We start from the raw sequence: 20,096 nt of genomic DNA, 5'->3' as shown, positions 1-20,096 counted from the left end.
AGAGAGTACATCTGCAATATCAAGGAAGCCTCCTCCGAACAGTAATTTGTTCTATTCAGAGCTATTTCCCTGGGATAGAGGTCAGCTCATTGGTAGAGTGCTTGCCTGGCAATGTGCAAGGTCCTGGGTTAAAATGCTACTATGGCATCACCCTTCTCCCTCTCACCGCACCACACCTACAAACACACACACACACACACACACACACACACACACACACACACACACACACACACACACACTTTGCCAGATAGTTCTACCCAAGAAAGACTGTTTGCTTGCTTAAGGTTTAAGTGGTCCTTGAAACTGGCTTTGAATTTTTCCCATAAGTCCTAAATCCAGGAGCTACTCAGGTTTAACACAGCACACACAGCCACGTTTCCGTCTATACCTACAGGTGCATGTTGGAGAGGTCACCAGACTTTATAGACACAGCTCTGCCTACTGCCACAGGATCCATAAACTACTAAGCAGAGATAGCCAATCCAGCAGCTGCAAGATAAACTAGCTTTACTTCCTTGTGTACAAATGGCATATCCTAATATGCACTAAAGCCCCATGTCCTTCATCTAAAGACTGGGACAGAGGCACGCTAAGGTTTGGATCTACCTAGCAAGGCATGAATGTATTTCAGGTTACATTAGTAACCATTAAATGTTGTCTTCATAATAATGAAAACTTTAAATACAAAAAAAAAAAAAAAAAAAAAGTTTAAATGTAGAGACAGAACACACTGGAAAACCTTAAGAAACAAGTTTGTGTTCCAAGGCACAGACCAGTAACAGTGCCAGTTCATATCCATAATGCTACATGTGATGCATGTGGTCCTATCTTAGCCCTACTGACATGGAGCTGCATCCTTCTTCGTTGTGAAGGATGCACCAGGTGCTGCTGGGTATTTTTCAGTATCTCTGCCCCTACCCATTAGACGTCATTAGTGCTCCTAAGATGTAACATTCAGAGGGGTCTCCAGACACTGTCAAATGTTCTTTATGGGACAGAATCAAGCCTAGTTGAGAATCAATGATCTACCAACACAGCTAGCAGTGTCTTTAGAGTCACAATGTTTTTGTTACACCATTAACTTCATGGGAAGAGTGTGTACCATAGTGTGTGTGTGTGTGTGTGTGTGTGTGTGTGTGTGTGTGTGTGTGTGTGTGTGAGAGAGAGAGAGAGAGAGAGAGAGATTGTGTGTATACCTCTATCTATGGATAATCTGCAAATCTATGCATAATATGTACATACACTTTTAGTCACTGAGTTAGATTCTCAGCAAACACGATCTAGACCCAGTCAAGAAAAGGTATCCTTCAAAGGCTGAAGTCATGAAAGGAGGTGGGAGGAAAACAATCTTTCATTTCTTAAACATGGAATTATTTCATGCTTAAGCCTTCTGGTAACATGGCACCAAAACATAGTGTAGAGCTTGGGACGTGGTTCAGTGTGTGAGTGCTTCTTGCCCAAGCATGAGAACTTAACACAAATATCTGGCACCCATACAGAAAGCTAGATGTTGCTATACACACACTTACGACTCCAGCTCTGGGTTGGGGGAAGACAGAAGTTCACTAGGGTTCACTAACCAGCTGCTAGCATTGTTCCAGGCTCAGTGAGAGACCCTAGCTCAAAGCAACAAGCAAGAAAGTGACAGTGGGACAGCTTATAACCTCCTCTGACTTCCATAGGCATGGGTGTGTGCACTCACAGATACATGTGCACATAATACCTGCACATATACTACATACACATATACCACACACACATACTCCCACAAACATATACTGCAAATGTAACCTCAATCTCAAAAACTGAAGTTTACCTGAAATAGGTTCACAAAAGAGATTTCTCAGTATTGTTTATATTTCTTATTTTTAAAATTGACACCTGAAAATCACATGCATTTATAAGAGACTGTGTGAGGCTGCTCCAGTATTCGCCTCAAGAATTCTGTGATGCATCTTCTTCCCAGGCTTCCAACCATCTACTTCCTTTTTAAGGGCAAACTTAATAGTGGACTATTCCCTACTGTTAAATGCAAAAGCACATAACACCTAAAGCGCATGAGTAAGGCATGTGAACTTGAGGGAGGAACCCAACAATCACTTCCCATCCACTTTAACCCCACCTGGTTCTTCCTGTAGTCCTGCTGTGAGTGTCTCAGGACCCTGTAGCAGAGTCGGCAAATGTGTCTGAAAGGGGCGTGGCGCTGGTCCCCCAGCTCCTCCAGCCGAAGCATCGGACCATCCCCACAGTCTGTGAAGGGGGCCTGCAACAGCTTGAAGATCTGTTTGTAAAAAGAAACAGCGAGCTGCCATCACTGCATACCTAAGACTTAAATTCTCTTTCCAGGAAGGAACACAACTGTACTCATCAAGGGACTGAAACCTGCATCTGTCAATCAGCTGGGCTGGACACCCACTCACTCAGCCCTCCTAGTCCTCAAACATTTAGGAGAGTGCAGGGAGGGATTGTAGGTTGAAATCATATGCCTCTATGACTTCTGCCAGGGAGAAAATCAAAATAATTTAGCATTGATCCAGGGACGAAAACTGCAGTTGTGAGGATTTGTTAAGCCAGGTGTCACACATGTCCAACTTTTGAACTCCACCATCTGCACATGCCACACAGGTATAGGCTGACCTCAAAAAGTGAGCTGGCCTGCATCCTGGAGGAAGACTCAGTGGGTTTTGTAACAGTATGGAAACTATTCACCTAGTTTCATGGGACTATCCAACCCTTTTCCTGTAAGGCAATGTAACCTTGGCCACACCAACCTCGAGTCTTCACAAACAGGATGCAAATAGCCAGCCTGCTTGTGGATTAAGCTATAAAAACAGCCATCATCTCTAAAAGCTTACAGAGCTCTCTGAAGGCTGCCGGATTTGGTGCCTCCTGATTACAATCCTAATAAGACCAAAATGAATGTACTTGTTTGCTATCAACTAGATGGGCTAGATCTCAGGAAACACTCTCTAACAGTGCAGACCATGGCCAAAGCAAACATGTTCTTGCTCTGGGAGAACACTGATCACACTATCTATAGTACATAAGTATTGTAAGCATTAAAACACACAGCAATTGTAAACACCGAAGTACAGCGTCCTATGTAACTGACCAACACTGATTAACCCCTCAAGGGATGGCTATTATGGGAATGAACAAGGACATTAAGCCAGAATTCTAATCTGGGATTCACCACATGAAACATCTGGATGTAATTTATTCCTGGACTTCAAACCTTGTTGAAATATGAATTTTGTCTGTCATAGCCCAACAGGAAGAAGGATTTCCACATGCTACATTTTCATGGAGAACTACAGTGCTTCGTAACTTGTCTCTCTTTCCGTTGTGGTCACCAGCAAGTTCCAAGAAATAACTAAGCAAATCTCCCGCAGCTCTAGAGACATACACGGTTCCTCTACCTGGACTTGTCTTGCTCAGCCTTCAATTTGTTGGCTGATTTACATTATAATACTGTCAATACTCAGAATCCGAAAAGCCTGGAAAAGCTCGTGGTAAAGGACTTGTCCTTGAAGCAGCACCATTGAGATGTGAGTCCTATGGGAGGTGACTGTGTCATGGTGTGTCATCTGATTGGGGGGATTTAGCCACTGAAAGATTCACAGCTGATTGGGTTTCATTGGATGGGCGTGGTCACAGAAGCAAGTTTCTCTAGGTGAGTGGCTCTCCACCATCATGTACTGCACCAGAGGACAAGAGTGACAGGGCTAGTGGCAATGGAGAAAAACTCCTGCAACCAGGAGCCACAACAGACTTTTTCTCTCTAAGATTATTTTTTCCAGCTGCGTTGTCACAGTGACAGAAAGCTGACTCATATGAGCTAAATGTTATCTCGATACTTCCTGTAAACTACCACTCCTCCTTTATGGAAACATAGAAATGATCACTAAAGCTGCCTGTAAGAGCTAATACAGGCCTTCTGGGTTGGTCAAATACTGCAAAATTCCTAAACATATGAAGTAACCATGAGGAAATATGACACATTATATTAAATTTGAAGAACATAAAAGTGTCACCTCAACACTTTTTAGGGTATCTAACAGGTGAATGCTCACATGGCTCATGGCTCATCAAGTATGGTATCTATCAACTGGACTTGGGTATTGAGTCATGAGAAGACATGGAGAACCTTACGTATCTGAAAAGCCTGCACGGTATTCCAACTACACCGCAGTCCAAACAAGGCAAAGCACGGACACAATTAAGAGAGGAGAGGGCCTAAGGGACAGTGAAGAATAATGCATGAATAGGAGAAGCAGAGGGTTCGGGGGCAATGGAAATACCCTGTGGATTTTTAGGGCAATGATATTATGACTGTCCTCAATACATCTGTCAAGAAGGCAAACAAACAAACAAACAAACAAATCATGTACACCACCAAAAGAAGAGCACAAACTATGGACCCTGAATTACAGTGATCTATCAATCTATGTTCACTCAAGAAATGTTCCATTCTGCTGCAGGATGCTGACACTGGGGCAAGGGATATGGGAGGACACTCTCCTGACGCTTAAATGTTCTATAGACTTAAAACTACTCTAAGAAATCAGTACTTTTGGGGGAAAAAAACAACAATCCATACTTTGTCATCCATTTCTCTGTATGAGCAGGATGCCCACAGGTTCTCACAAAGCTAACCCCAAAGTACATCAAGGTTCACTGACCTGCTTGAGAATATTCTGTTCCCGCATTAGCTTCTGCCGCTCTCTGTTGGGCTTGGAGAAGACCACTTCAAGCACATCCTGGCCAGAGTTAGTTCCACCCGTGACAAAATAAACCAAATCTTCCAGCAGCTTGGTGACAGACCTTAGGGGAGCAGAGCTTGCTAAAGACAGTGTTCAAACTTCTACAGGTTAAAGCTTTGCCTGGAGACATTCATGCTTTAAGAACAAGGTAAACAAGAGGACTCATGCTTTCTAGCATCCTTGAAATCACAGCTGGAGCTAATTGAGACATACACTGTGACTCTATAACAAAACCAAATGCAGATTAATTTACAAGTGCCCATTTCTGGGAATGATAAACGAAGCTGCCCATGAAACCTGCCACTTTCTCACACAGCTCTTCAGAGTTCTGATCCCTTAACTCCCCAAGGGCTTTTCAAAGTCTAGCCACTCACGAGGACAGCTGGGTCAGTGCCTGCAGATGCCCCTCACCTTCTCTCATTCTGGGTGATGGTGCCTTTTTCCAGCTTCCCAGCGATGGAGCCCAGCACCTTGCTAGCATCATTGGCAAAGTCCAGGTCCCGAACCTCAGCAGGAGAAACAGGAACTATGGCAAATGCTTCCTTGTCCTCCTTCAGAGGAGAGGTACCAATCTGAAAGTCAAGGGAGATGTTGTAAGATAATCTTGACTGGGAAAGTAGGATGTTAATCAAATGGTTTGTTTACAGGATATTGGGCAATCCAAAGAACTTGGAGTTCTCTTGGTGGTAATATAAGAAACTTCTAGAAGGATGTTCTTCAAGTAGAAAATTAGTTTTGTGTGGACTGGCGAGGTAGTAAAGGACGGCTTTTTTTAACATTTGCATTGTGTATGGTACTACTGTGTTACATAAAGCCACCTCGCTGTGAGTATACACTGTGTGGTGAGAATGGAAAAGATGAAAAAGAAATCTGAGGGTCAATACATGCAACAGGAACAACTGTAATTTTGTAGCTTCTTTTTTCATGGGAAGGATATAAGAGTCTTATAATTAAGCAACATTTTATTAATAGAGAAAAAGCAAATATAGAAAATAGCAATTACTAAGTCTACAGGACATAGAGACTGTACAAATCGTTCAGTTTTGCTATGAACCTGAACACACTCATAAGAGAAAAAAAAAATTCTAAAAAGAAAAATCTCAGATGTATTCTTGCTACATAAGCTTCGTGACTGGTAGAGAAGAAGTCTCCATAAACAGAGATGGGGGAAACTCTTATTTATTTTGCTTCTGCTTTTATCTTTGTTTTCATTTGTTTGTTTTTTGAGACAGGGTTTCTCTGTGTAGCCTTGGCTGTCCTGGAACTCACTTTGTAGAGCAGGCTGGCCTCGAACTCAGATATCCACCTGCCTCTGCCTCCCAAGTGCTAGGATTAAAGGCATGTGCCACCACATCCAGCTGAAAAAACTCTTTTAGACACACAAAAAAGTATACTCCTTATATACACTGAGGAAAAAAAAATACTAAAGATACAAGGAAAAAATCAAGAAGATATCAATGTATCTCAAGGCACAAACAAGTATTCCCATAGCCAAAGTGACATTAGACATGAAAATACAGAGAACTTCTCAACAGCAATGGAATAAAAATATTTTTTTAATTAAAAAAAAAAAGTCTGGTTATTTCCTAAGTCCTGAGTTTGCTTCACTCAGATCCCTTGGAATAAATTTTTACCACTTCAAGTTTGGCCATGACTAACTACACTCTTATCAAAGCTAAAAGAAACCCAACAACAGAGCAGCACTCCCTACCTGTCATCAAAGGAGCCCTATCAGAGCATGAGACTAAAGGGCGGCAGCCAAGTTCTGGACTTACTTTCAGCATCACAGGTTTCTCTTCCTCCTTGTCAATGGGAATGTTTGTGCTGTGAACCCAGGTATTGGTGCACAGGTGTCTGAGACGGACATAGGAGTTCCTAAAGGGAAGTGATGCAAAATTTCAGACACAGGGACATTTTGAGTTACTCGACAGCCACTGGTTAAAACACATTCTGTCAAAAGAGAGCAGGCAACCAAAAATAGTTCTCTGTTATAGATATATTTGGGAATCAGTGGTTCCTGCCACTGATGTGTTTACAACAAAAAGTAATTCATAATAACTCTAAGCTTTCTGAAATATGTGATAATTTCTAAAAGACACTCTGAATAAATACTAGAAATAGCATGAGATGGAGCCACAGAACTGGGGTATCCTTCTGCGTGTGCATTAGTACTTGTGTGCACATGCACACATACACACAGGATGATCATAGACTAAGCTTAAAGAAAAATAGTAAACTAAAAAGACAAAAGAACAAAACACAGACTTTAAAATTTACTGAGCCATAACACAATGAGTTCCTACAAATCAATAAGAAACATGAATTAGAAGGACACAGGCAATACTTTAGTGATAAATATAAATGTTGATAAACATTCAACTGAGTGCATAATTGAGGCAGAATGAGCTTCTATTTTGATTCTAAGATCCCAAAGCTGAGAAGAGCTAGTGCTTACAAAAGCTTAAGGAAATGTGTGGTAGGTGTCTTGTTTTACGACAGGATTGCTCAAGGGCCCTGACAGTCTAGATACAAGCTAAAGGACTGAGCTGCAGTCCAGCCCCTGTGCATCACTGGCTAGCATGTAATGAGTAACAACTCTAAAAAGGAGTCTGGAAATTGGGATAACATGATAAATGAAACACAAACACATGAACATACATATCTTATTTACCAGCTCCAAATTTACATTTTTTTTTCTAGAAGAAACAATAGCACAGGAGCAAAATAGGTTACAAAGATGTTTGGTCAATTGTTATTTGTAAGACCAAAACACTATACCATCTAATGTCTCCTAAAGTCCTAGTCCATTACAGGGTTAGTAATGCCAATTTCTTCAAATGATATCAGAGGATAGCCTCTTACTTGAAAACATGTACACAATACAGAATTCCACAAAGAACATTCAAAGTAGCTCATGGTTACATGTATGACAAGTAACATGTTACAGTCTGTGCCCAGAGACCTATTGTAACCTTAATGAACCCAGGAGAGCTTAAGTGCACCTGATTCCTTCTAAATAGCTGGATTTTATATAGTTACTACTGGCTTCCTTGTCCTCTAAGGGGTTTAAAACTCATTTTATGAGCTGGGTGGTAGTGGCATAGGCCTTCAATCCCAGCATTTGGGAGGCAGAAGCAGATGGATCTCGTGGATCTCGGAGTTCAATGCTAGCCTGGTCTAAGGAGTGAGCTCCAGAACAGCCAAAGCTACACAGAGAAACCCTGTCTTGAAAACCAAACCAAACACAAAACAAACAAATGATTGTTTCTTTATATAATGCATCATGTTTAAGACATTTTCCAACTCTGCTTCACACCTGGCATAGTAGAAAACAATGGAAGGAATCTTTGCCCCTCAAGAACTTGCTGAGAAGATTAGATCACACTCAGCAAGCAGAAAGCACAGGAAATGGGCACTAAACGTGACTGGTTAGGAGACAGTTGAGGAGGACTCAGAAACAGGAAAGCATTCTGTTACCAAAAGCTGATATAACTTTGGACTGGAACTTTAGACACTGGGAGGCTAGGGGCTGATAGGATAAAGTGGAAATCATTCAAAGTAACAGTAATCAGGACCAAGGCATGCCACATTCGTGGGGGAGAGACCAAGCTAACATGCACCTTCAACAGACCTTAGTAGCCTTTGCTGTCACTGTCTTGAACATTCTAAAGCCAGAAGAAGGAAACTCTAGTGTTACTTACTTTGATTAGCATGAGTTAGCCAATATGGGCAAGGTTTTTTTTCAAAGATTTATTTATTATGTATATAGTGTGAACACCTGCAGGCCACAAGAGGGCACCAGATCTCATTATTGATGGTTGTGAGCCACCATGTGGTTGCTGGGAATTGAGCTCAGGGCCTTTGGAAGAGCAACCGGTTTTCTTAACCTCTGAGCCATCTCTCCAGCCCTATGAGCAAGATATTAAAAAAGCACTTACATTTTTTTCATTCTGAATTTGATTCATTTTCAGTATTTTCAGAGTGTAATCAAAGCTTGGACCTTAGTTTTAGTTGGATAATGATATTCCTTAGAGTTCTATAACAAATGTTATCAAAGATACAAAGCCCATTCACTCAGTTCTTCTGAAGTACCATTCCTCATCCTTAACTCAAAAGTCATGTTGTCAGGACAAGTACATATTCATACAAGTAGATGCTCCCCCAATGCAATATCTAACTCATGCACTGCAATTTTATTATCTGGTTCAATGTATCCAGGATTAGTCATTATCCTTCTTACTTGGCTCTGAAGCATTCTTTATCTACTGACTATTGCAAAAATGCATTTGTTGGTACCATTTGACAGATGTTTATGTGTCTAACTTTATACATTGCAACCTGTAATAAGAAAAATACAGAACAATTTAAAAATGACTTATAGGTTAGTGCACAGTAATGGATGGAATCAGGGTGGCATCTTAATACTTGTGTGTTGTTAAACTTTGTTCTCTTGTGCTCCTCCAACTGTCCTCTACAGCTGAGAAAGGAATGCATACTCCTGAGGTTACTTGGATTCTACACAATCAATGGATAAGACACTCTACTCTCCTCTTGCTCTGAGGATGGCAGCCATGGGCAAGAATGAAGAAAAATGTTCAGGTAAAGATCCAGCAAGACAATAATAAATGAATACACTGGTAGACTGCGCCAGAACTTTTATCCCTCAAGGCTGAACGGAAGTCCTCGCCTCATTTCTGAGCTTAGACTATACTATCAAAGAAAGCTGCCCACCAGGAAGCACTACCAAAAGTACAGAACACAGAGGGAGGGGCCTCTTCCAGCCAATACCACTTAGCCAGCTGCAGAAACTTAAACTTTTCTTCTCCTCGGATTATGGGGATTTCCAAGACACTAGGGAATACATGCCAATGAGTTCCTTATTCCCTCTTTGGGAATGCAATGAAGAAGAGTCTCATGGGCAATGAGGTATTTTAAATCACATCTTCCAGTTCTTAACCACCATGGCACTCTTTCAGGACAGGCTATAAATGTTATTCCCTTGTTTTCTGACATCCTAAGAAAAATCACTAGTCCTCAGAACTGAGAATGTGAAAAATTGTTTGAATTACAATGCTTTTCAATTCTGCAGACCAACACCTATTTAAATAATATATAGTCAATAAGAAAGGAAGCTTTGAAATATATATATATATCCTACCTCATTTATGTTTTAAAAGATTTCTAAATGAATCAAGAATCTAAGTATAAACAATGAAAAGGAATAAAATCTTAGAAAGAAATATCACTATAAAATCTTGTGGCCATGGTTTTGTTTGTTTGTTTTGGTTTTCCGAGACAGGGTTTCTGTGTCTAACAGCCTTGACTGTCCTGGACTCATTTTGTAGGCCAGGTTGAGTTCGAACTCACAGAGATCCATCTGCCTCTGCCTCCCCAGTGCTGAGATTAAAGGCATGCCCCACCATGCCCAGTCTTTTTTTTTTTTTTTTTTTTAAGTAAAAAGCCAAAAGCAGAATCAAATTGAAAAATTAATTGAACCTGTTCAGGACACCATTAAAGAATGGAAGAATAACATGCAAGAAAATATTTGCAAATCATGGATCAGATAACCTTTGTATCTAGAAAACATATAACCCAGTAATAAAAGGCTATATAACTAAGGAAAGTGGCAAAGAATATGAGAAGATAAACACATGAAAAGATGATCAACATGACTGACCATCAGAGAAATGCAAATCCAATCCTCAGTGAGACCCATTTCACACTAATTGGGATGACTCAAAAAATAGTGACAAATATTGGTGAGAATGTAGAAAAGTTGGAATCCTCACATACTTACTTGATGGGAATAGAAATGGTGAGTCTATTTCAAGAGACAACCTGTTGGCTCATCAAAGGTTAAACACAAGATTCCTACAATGCAATAGCTCTGCTTCTAGATTAGGACTCAGCAGAAATATGGAATCACAAAAAATGTGTACACAAACATCAAAATAACGTTACTCATAGGCCAAAAGTACCAACAACCAAGTGGTCACCAAGTAATAAATGGAGGACTGAAATATAAAGTATGTATCAGACCCAAAAATAATTAGTCATACAATGGGTGGATAGAGAACCCAAAGAAAGAGACTATGAAATACCACAGGAAAGCCCACCTCAACACATGCCAGCTTTTTAAGAAAGTACTTGCAGGGATAGCAGAGCACTGTGAGATGAAAGAAGGGGTAGATTAAGGATTAAAAGACTGAGTTGGAATGGGACTGGGGGATGGGGGAGAGGAGAGGGTAGTCAGTGGGGTAACTGAAGATCCGTGAAAAAGCCTCATGAAAACTGCCGGTTAGTAAAATTGCAAAATTCAATTTAAAATAGTTTGAGCAGAATTATCCTGCAGGAGAAGACTGCTGCTTCCAGAAGACTCAGGTGATTAAATGATCACTGTAGCACAAGGCATGGGATACCTCCCAATGAGCTATTGGTAAGGGAAAGTCCAATGTTCTCTAAAGTAACACAAGCTGTTGACATTGCCCTTGGTGACCCACTATAACCGCACGGCAAGGGCTTACTGCTGAAGGCACTGCATGATCTGGCTACAGGACACAGGGAACTCAATCTCCCTGAGAGCCACTTTCATGGGGGCAGGAGGTGCTGTGCAGTCTGCTCAGGGAGAAAAGACATCAATAGTCTTAACCAGTGCTGAGCCCTTTGTGTTACAGTGTAGATCTACCAGACATGATGTGCCCATTTGTGCAATAGTGGTACAATTGTCATGGGGTAGCTAACTACTTTCTGACTGGATTTTAGCCCCACTCCACAGAAGGGGAGCTCATGGATGGCTAGGGGTGTCATAGGTCCTGGAGCAGAATCTGTTATTCTTATTCTGCTAAATGGTCATGCTATTAACATGCCTTATAAACATTCATGCTTACACTCATAGAGCTGCTCTCATAGATGAAGGCTGCTCTCGACTTCTATCAGTGAAGCTTCTTTTTGTGGTGGATAGGAATCAATGGAGGGAAGCAGAACTGGTCAGAGTGCTGAGAATAAGAGACTGAATGGATACTCAGCCTAAACTGGACATCTGCAACTAATTCTACACCTCCCAGGGCTCAGGGAGCACCACAGAAGAGGAAGCTGGGGCATGGGAAGGAGTGCTGTGTAATGTCGACTTCTAAACATGACATGCCTGTGACGCCCAAGAGCTCACAGCATCAGTTTTGAAGGAAACGAACATAACACGTTACAGATCTAGAGGAAAGCTGTGCTGTGGGGGTTTCCAGCTGGCATCTCTAGCCTCTCTCAGATTCTCAAGGGGTTAACAAGCCAGCAGAGCTTAACAACTAGGAATCTGACTGAATCACAAAGAAAGGTCTTGCTGCCCCATGAGGTTCTGTTCTCCATGGGCCCTGCCTTACACTTCTCCTCTGAGAAGGGCCAGGAACAGCAACAGCACAAGTCAGGTGACCATGAATTCAGACAGCAGTCACCTAAGAGGGATGCTCAGTTTCCCAATTTTCTCAGGCTCAGCAGGAAAGAGGCAAGGGAGACTCAATGAAACACAAAGGCATATTTAGTGAAGGGCCCATGAAAATCCAATAAACACCAGTGAGACATCTGCCACCCAGTGCAGCGCTGCAGAGAGAGTAAGGTGGACTGTCCAACACTCTGGCTCAGCCATGTACCTATATGGGTTCTGCTACGGGGCCCTAACTTGAGATCCTCTGCTCAAACTCTGAGTGTCTTCCTTAAAAGGGGTGGATAAAACCTAGTTCACGGGGATTCAAATATGCAAAACTGTAATTATATCAGATGAGGCTAGTGTCTGCTCAGCACTGTGCTTCACATGTAATTGGACATCAGTAAATAATATTGTTGACTTGGTTAAGAACTGATTTTTTTGACGATGTGTGTTGGTGCACACTTTGAATCCCAGTACTTGGGAGGCAGAGGCAGGAAAGTCGGTGTGAATTCAAGACCAGCCAGGGTTACATAGTGGGATCCTACCTCAAACTAAATAATAAACAAACAAACAAATGGCTTTGGGGGAGATGGTACAATGCATAAAGCAATTACAGTATAAGAATGTCACTCTGAGAGGGCTGGAGAGATGCCTCATTGGTAACGAACTCTAGCTGGGTTTGGTTTCCAGCACCCACATGGTGATGGGCACCTGGCGAACACATGGTGCACAGACATACATACAGGCAAAAAATCCATACAAATAAAATTTTTTAAAAGAAAAAGAATGGCATCTGAGTTTGATCCTGTAGCCTACAGAAAGGCTGCCCTCTGCCCTCCATACTCACACAGTAGCATGGACATCCATATACACACATCATGCACATATACAAAACACCAAAATTCATTTAAATATTGGCTCTTCCATTTATAGTACAATATAAAAAATATTTTGTTGTTGTTTTGAAACAACTTTCCTGGAACTTACTTTATAACCAGGCCTCAACTCACAGAATCCACCTGCCTCTGCCTCCTGAGTGCTGGGATTAAAGCCGTGTACCACTATTGCCCAGCTATAAAAATTACATTCTTAGGCAATAAAAATAATAGTTAAGTTGAATAAAATACTCAAAAGAGAACACAGGTCTAACTTTTCAATATTTTACTATGCACACAGTGATTTTCAATTTTGTAACTTTTCTTTTCAATTATTTTTTAAAATTTATTTATTCACTTTACATCCTGATTGTAGACCCTCTCTCCACCCAGTTTCCCCCTCACATACCACTCTCCCCATTCTCCCCTGTCCTTCTCCTCAGAGAAAAGGGAGGTCCCCCATGGGTATCAAGCTGCCCTAGCATTATCTAGTTGACTAAGAGATCACCTAGGTTTGGGGAAGAAAAAAATGTGTAAAAGTACTGAACTGCCTAAGGTATGGGCTGTTAACCTAAACACCTAAGTGTCGTGTGCATGCGTGCGTGCACGTGTGTTAGTTTTGCTGTGCTTTTTGAGACAGGGTATCATGTAGCCCAGGCTGGCCTCAAACTTGTTATATTAGCTGAGGATAACCTTGAACTTCTGATCCTCCTGTCTCTCCTCTCCTCTCCTCTTCCTCACCTCTCTCTCTCTCCCTCTCCTTTTCTCTCTGTCTCTCTGTCTACTCCTGCCATGTGTGTGTATATGTGTGTGTGGGGGTGTGTGTGTGTGTGTGTGTGTATGTGTGTGTACACTCCTGCATGAATATAGATGTCAAAGGTCAATCCTCACCTTCTACACCTTGCGTGGGCAGTCTCTTGCTCACCACTGACACACTAGGCTACTCTTCTGTCTCTACCGCCCATCTTGTCAGGCACTATGATCACAGACACAGGCTCCGACATTCAGCTTCACTTCGGTTATAAGGACTCAAACTGAGGTCCTTTAGCTTGGAAACCAAGCTCCCCGGCCTAAATGCAGTACTTTTAAATAGAATTTTTAAAATTATGTGTATGTACACTCAAGTGAGTTTATCATGTGCATGCAGTACCCACAAAGACCAGAAGAGAGTATTAGTTCCCATGGAACTGGAATTACAGACAGGTGAGAGTTACCATGTGTGTGTTGGGTCCTCTGTCCTCTTAAGGAGGACCCCTGAGCCATCTCTCCAGCCTCATAAATATAGTACTTTTTACATGACTATCAACAACTTACCATTGATGAGCCATATAAACCCCTGTGTCATGTTGGGGCCAGGCAACGAGTTTCACTACCTCCTTCATAAGTGCTCAAGTGAAGGTCAGGATACTTTCCATGCCAAGACACACATCCAGCCATCAAGACCAGCCACGATTCTCTTACCATAATGAATTTTAAAATCATACCTTGGGACAAGGCTGTCACCTCCACGCAGAGTTGTTGGGTCTAGCTCAAAGATAGAGGAGATGTCATTGCCTTCGGGCACTGAGACCAGAGAGTATACCATTTTTTCCTGGGCATTTCTCAACCTACTCCGAGATGCATCCTGATCAGGATCCACCTGAGGGCAAAAGGAGTCATGTGAGGAGCTCGGTGGGTAAAAGCCCCACTTACCATCATCACGCCACAGTCCACAGGAAGAGAGGAGAAATACCAGTGTCAGCAGCTGGCAGGCGAAGGACCACAGTTTCAGAGAAGCCCTACACGGGGACCACGGCCCCCTACTCCAAGACTATATGTCTCAACTGTCATACAAAATGTTCAAGCCCTGTGAAGGGACAACAGCAGATGACTATGGAAAGAGAGCTAGAGGCATTGAAGATCTTCACTCCACGTGCAACAGCTAGGGAGCAGAGATCCACTTGAGGAAAAGGAAACCTGGCCTGGGAAACTAGTTATTTGTGGTGGTACAAAAACACGTTAATGCTTGTCTACAAAAATATGGCACAGCTACTTCCTAAAAGAAGATATAAGCGTGAATTCAGGTGTCCCTAAGTAAGAATGCCAATAGAGCTCGTTAAGTCACTCTAGCCTTGAAGAATACATTGGTCACTAACTAAGAAACCTGGTGATGACAAGCAAAGGGCCACTCATGCTACAGTGGGATTTGGCTAAAATGAAAGAAAATCCTTCACAGTAAAGCCCGATGAACAATGACAAAGGTGTCCTGGGCAACTCTAAGGACACATTCTCATCTCCAAAGCAAAGGCCACATGCCAGAGATGTTAAGTGAGCAAGTAGGATTAGAATGAATGCCTGCTCGGATGTCTCTGCGATCTCTTTTAGTGACCATGCCTACAATTCTTTACAATGCCTGGCATTCCTGGTGTAACCACATGCCCTGTATCTGCTGGGAAAACACGATTTCCTCATCCCCAGCTTGCTTCTTTCTGGCTGAAACATCACCTCCTGCCCAAATATATAGAGGAAGATTCAGTAATGAAGAACAGGATGCCAAATCAAAGGAAAAGGAGTGAAACTCAGCTCCACAAAGAACTTCTGCTTCCAACATTATAGGTAAATGTTCTTTTCTTTTTGTATTTTTTTTCAACTTGATATTTTCACAATACATACTTAGCATTTCCATGTACCATTTATAAACAGGATTTATATGAATAAATAAATGAATGACTTCAAATACGAAAGCCAGAATGCTAAGACACTTCTTTAGCCTCGAATGGAACTGTAGTCTTAGCTAACAAGGCTACTGGAGAGGCTGGGGGCTCATGGGGGTTGTGGTGTTGATTGAGCCAATGGTTCAAGACTAATCTAGACAGCATAGCAAGACCCTGTCTCAAAAACCAAACCACCAATAAAAATCCAACTAAGTCGTTCTCTCAACACCTAAACAGACCTGAGGCATTTTCTTCTCTCTATGCTAAAGCAAGAACACTCTGTGCCTTTGGAGCAGCAGAGAAACCATGGACATCTGTTCTCTCCTATCTTCTGTCACCTACGAAGTGTCCCACACACCACTCTCAACACAAGGTCTGAACCAGCTATAGCTCAGGGCTTGGTTACAGGCAGTGACAGTTTAGAGACAGCAGCAGACTCAGAGGAAAACTGTCATTTCAGTAAGCTTTCTGTATCTAGCCAAGTAACCCAGAAGCTGAGTCCACAGTATGCAGTCAGCATATGCCACCTAGTGGGAAGAAAGGAACACGTACAAAGAGCAGCAGGGAACAAGCTTGGGTTGGCCTTTTACTCTCTCTGGGACCAGGCAAGTGACCATTGATTTTAGAAGGAGCACCACACAGCTAGTTAAGTCTAATGCTTTGCTGGTGGCAACCTCCAGGAAAACCATGAGCAGCTGAGAACAGGCTGCTTTTTATCCAGGTTTATATATGACTCTGGACTTAACTATTCTGACTCCAAGCTAAACAGGCAATGAAGGAAGCAGGGCTCTCTTAAGGCTAATACTTGCCCATGGAGACCAATGTTGTGCTTCCAGCTTCTTGAGACAAGTGAGGCACTCTCTATACATTCCTACTCCATGTGCAGAATCAGGTCCCAGCAACCTTGGGACCATCAGATCAATGCCATCTTGATCTACACCCAGCCTGCTGGTGCATCATTGGCATGGGGGAAGCGTGAGACTGAGAGAAACCACTGTATCCAAAAAAGCCTGAGGTGCATCACAGTAGGACCACTCGCCAAGACCCTTCCTAACTCTTGTGAAGTCAAGATGGCCTACTGGATAGGAACACACTGGAGTCCCTGCTGATCTGATGCATCATGAAAATGTTACTTTTACAGAGGAGAAAAGTGGGGCTCAGGGAGGGGAAGTTACATGTTCAAGATCACACACCCTGTCAGTGATCAGTCTGGTATTAAATGAGGGTCTATCTCTTCCCTCCTTCCTGGGCTGGCAATCACAGCACTTTATCTTACACTGAGAATGTTGTTTTCCGTCATGTACAGAACCCAAAGGAGCCACCTCTCATAGAGCTAGCACACGGTTCACTCGGACATCATCTCCCCCTCAAATGGGGCACAGCTTGACATTCATATGAAAGGTCAGACTCCCTCTGTGATAGCTCAGCTGGCAGCACTGGGGCCATACAAGGTGGTTTCTTCCCTCAAATAAAGAAATGTCCAAAAATAAGAAATGTCAAACAAGAAAATAAAGGCAGGCCAAGGGTTCAGACTAATAGCCAGCTGAATTAGGTCTATTTTCCGAGCAGATGAACTGTGGAGGACCAGCTTTCCAAATGCTCGCAGAAGTAAAGGTGACAGAAAGGCAAAGGGAAGGGGAAGCCCAGGCACCATGTGGGAACAGTGAGAGGCGGAGATGGCCCTGGTAAGGCACTAGGAGGTCCATGTAGTCACAGCCAGAAGTCCTCCAGGCACGGTGGCTCAGTTTCTTTGGAAGCCAACCTTCTACTCAAACATAATTAGAAAGTTACCTGTTAACGCCAGATTCTTGGCACCTCCATTTTGAGTTCTCACTACCTTACTTCCTCTCTTTGATGTACGATTTCAAATGTTATGAGAAAACAAGTACCCTCAACACTACCTACTGAAGCAACCACTGAGAACAGCACATGTGCTCACATATCAAACAGACAGCATCTGTCTGGCATTTTGTATGGTTTGAATTCAGCATAAGGCACTCTACAAATAGACTCATTTTGTGGATGCCTTTATGCCCATGAAACATGACCACTGCCTTCTTCAGCCGCTAGCGGGGCATGCACAGATCAGTATTACTGGTCATGAGTGATTTCTCCAAAGCTAAATCCATTTTGCCCTGAAATCTGAAATCACATCAGAACCTAAAGCCCATTTCTGACTTTGTAAAAATCAGTTAGAGATTAGCCACCAGACTGCCCATGCGAGGCCATGTGTACCAGGCCTCATGTGTTATCTCTGCAGTCAGAAGGATAGCATTCACTATCACTTCAAAATCTGGAGGAGTCACAGGTCAAGGTCAAGAGCATCAAGAGACAACTGTTTGTAAGAGGCCAGCTTTTACAAGGACCGGCACCAGCTCCCACCCAGAAATATTCTGAGATACTATCCACTTCAACTTAGAGGCGGAGACTCTTGACTGAGCACACAGGAAAACCACCAAGACCGGGAGGGCCTGGACCAACCAGGATAGACTTCCTTTAAGAGAAGCACAGAACAAGACCTGTTGACGGGAGCCTAAGTCTTCCCCTTCCCCAACACTCAAAAGTCACTTTGCAGTTTCTTAAACGGGGCTCCAGACTGTTTGGCCTCATCCTATCAGACAAAGACAAGAAGGCTCTTGCCTGTACTTACTGAGGGCTGAAACTCCAGGCATTCTTCCTCAAAGTCAGGGTCTGCCTGATGAAAAAGAATCATTAGGAAATTAAGACATCCATTGCTTTCTCAAGGACCAGGACCCATCTGCAGGAGACGCCACCTGCAGCCATCCTTGAAGAGCTAAACCTTGTCCCTTCCCTCTATTCACAGAGCCAGCATGCCACAACAATGATACAAGTCACACAGTTACAGTACACACAGAACAATCCACCAATCACTAATAGACAGTTCAGCTCTGAGTGTGGACAAGGAAAACACAACAAATTCACTAGGAAGGCAAAGGTAAAGGCCTAAGGTAAAGATAATGTCAACACACAATAACCCTGCTTACTTTTACATAAAAGAAAGAGAGGAAACCGGAGGCCTCTAGAAAAAAACTACATTTACCTTAAAACATAACAGGTAAGACAACCACGCTTAATCTTTAACCTCATAACCAAAGGTTAACAAAGCTGCTTAGCGGGGTTTCTTCCTCCTAAGACTCCATTTTAGATGTCAACTTGGACTTCTTCATGTGTGGTTCTTAACTATTTCATCAGTTAGCACAAGTATCAGACACTCTGGGTAGTTTACACATTTAGATTCCAAATTCATAGGGCCATGGCCGAAGCATTACTGATTGCCATGCAAATCCTTAGACATCCTGACCCAGTGGTACCAGACAACAGTGCGGTCTTTTGATATACTACTAGACTCTGAATATGATTGTATATACGTCCTCCATCAGATTATCGTAACACTCAACATCTGTTACACAGCAGGATGCTCCTTAATTTAATACAAAAATTAAGGATATTACAAAGGATAGGCAATTCCTCCTATCCTTCAACACCAAGTCTTTCCTTTCCTTAAAACTCATTCAAAAGCTAGAGACAGTAGCTGGAAGGCTGAGGCAGGAAGATAGAGAATTCAAACCCAGCCTGAGCTGCAGAGTGAAATGCTGACTCAAAAGTTAATTTGAGAATCCAGCACACACACACACACACACACACACACACAAACACACACAAACCAAAAATGTTAATTTGACTTCTGATATTCTTATAAGACTGATGACACCCATGTCTCCCCCTAAAGCCCCAAGGAATCAGTTTCTCTGAAACCTTCTAGTTCTCCATGTACTTCAACGTTTCTGATTGTAAATACCATGTGTCCAGCGCAGACTGTATCAGGCACTTGTGTTAGAAGTGGGGTGGGTAGATGACTATAAGCAAAGCAGTATACAGCAACAAAACGGGAGATCCTTCCTACAAACTTACATTAGCACTATTTTCTAACTTTCTTTCTCCCTACATCTTGATCAGGACCCCTGTCGAGTCCCACACAGTATGTCAGTCATTTGTAACTTTCCTTTTCTAGAGAAATGAGACAGAAGAAAATGGAGAGGCAGTAAGAAAAGCACGGCGGCTGAGTACTTCCTTGAGCTTCCAGGCGTCCAGCTGCTGCAGGTGAGTGATAAAAGATAATCAAGGTGAGTTCTCTTTCCAAGAGGAAACCATGAGCATCTACTTACTTCTGCTGCCAAGTAATGCCCTGTAGCCAGGTGCTTGAACCGGAAGAGGCTGTTCCAATACCCAGCTCCACCCCGACATGGGTCATGCTGGACTACCTGCAAGAGGGAAGACAGTTAATGGGTTTGGAAGAGTTGTCAGCCCACAACAAATGCCACTG

The 20,096-nt window shown here is 42.5% G+C and overlaps 1 protein-coding gene across 1 annotated transcript in view; it reads right to left on the bottom strand.

Moving 5' to 3' along the window:
* Nucleotides 1-20,096, bottom strand: part of Itpr1 (inositol 1,4,5-trisphosphate receptor type 1) — a 333,498-nt gene that overhangs the window by 169,713 nt on the left and 143,689 nt on the right. Inside the window, exons 11-17 of the mRNA XM_051155019.1 lie at nt 19,939-20,034; nt 18,402-18,446; nt 14,543-14,697; nt 6,542-6,641; nt 5,178-5,338; nt 4,686-4,827; nt 2,126-2,284 (exon numbers count right to left, since the gene is read on the bottom strand). Of these exons, the coding sequence (XP_051010976.1) occupies nt 2,126-2,284; nt 4,686-4,827; nt 5,178-5,338; nt 6,542-6,641; nt 14,543-14,697; nt 18,402-18,446; nt 19,939-20,034 (858 nt within the window). The remainder of the gene's footprint in view (nt 1-2,125; nt 2,285-4,685; nt 4,828-5,177; nt 5,339-6,541; nt 6,642-14,542; nt 14,698-18,401; nt 18,447-19,938; nt 20,035-20,096) is intronic.

Source organism: Acomys russatus, chromosome 13 (assembly GCF_903995435.1).
Source record: "Acomys russatus chromosome 13, mAcoRus1.1, whole genome shotgun sequence".
NCBI lineage: Eukaryota > Metazoa > Chordata > Mammalia > Rodentia > Muridae > Acomys > Acomys russatus.
This window is presented reverse-complemented; position numbering and strand designations above follow the sequence as displayed.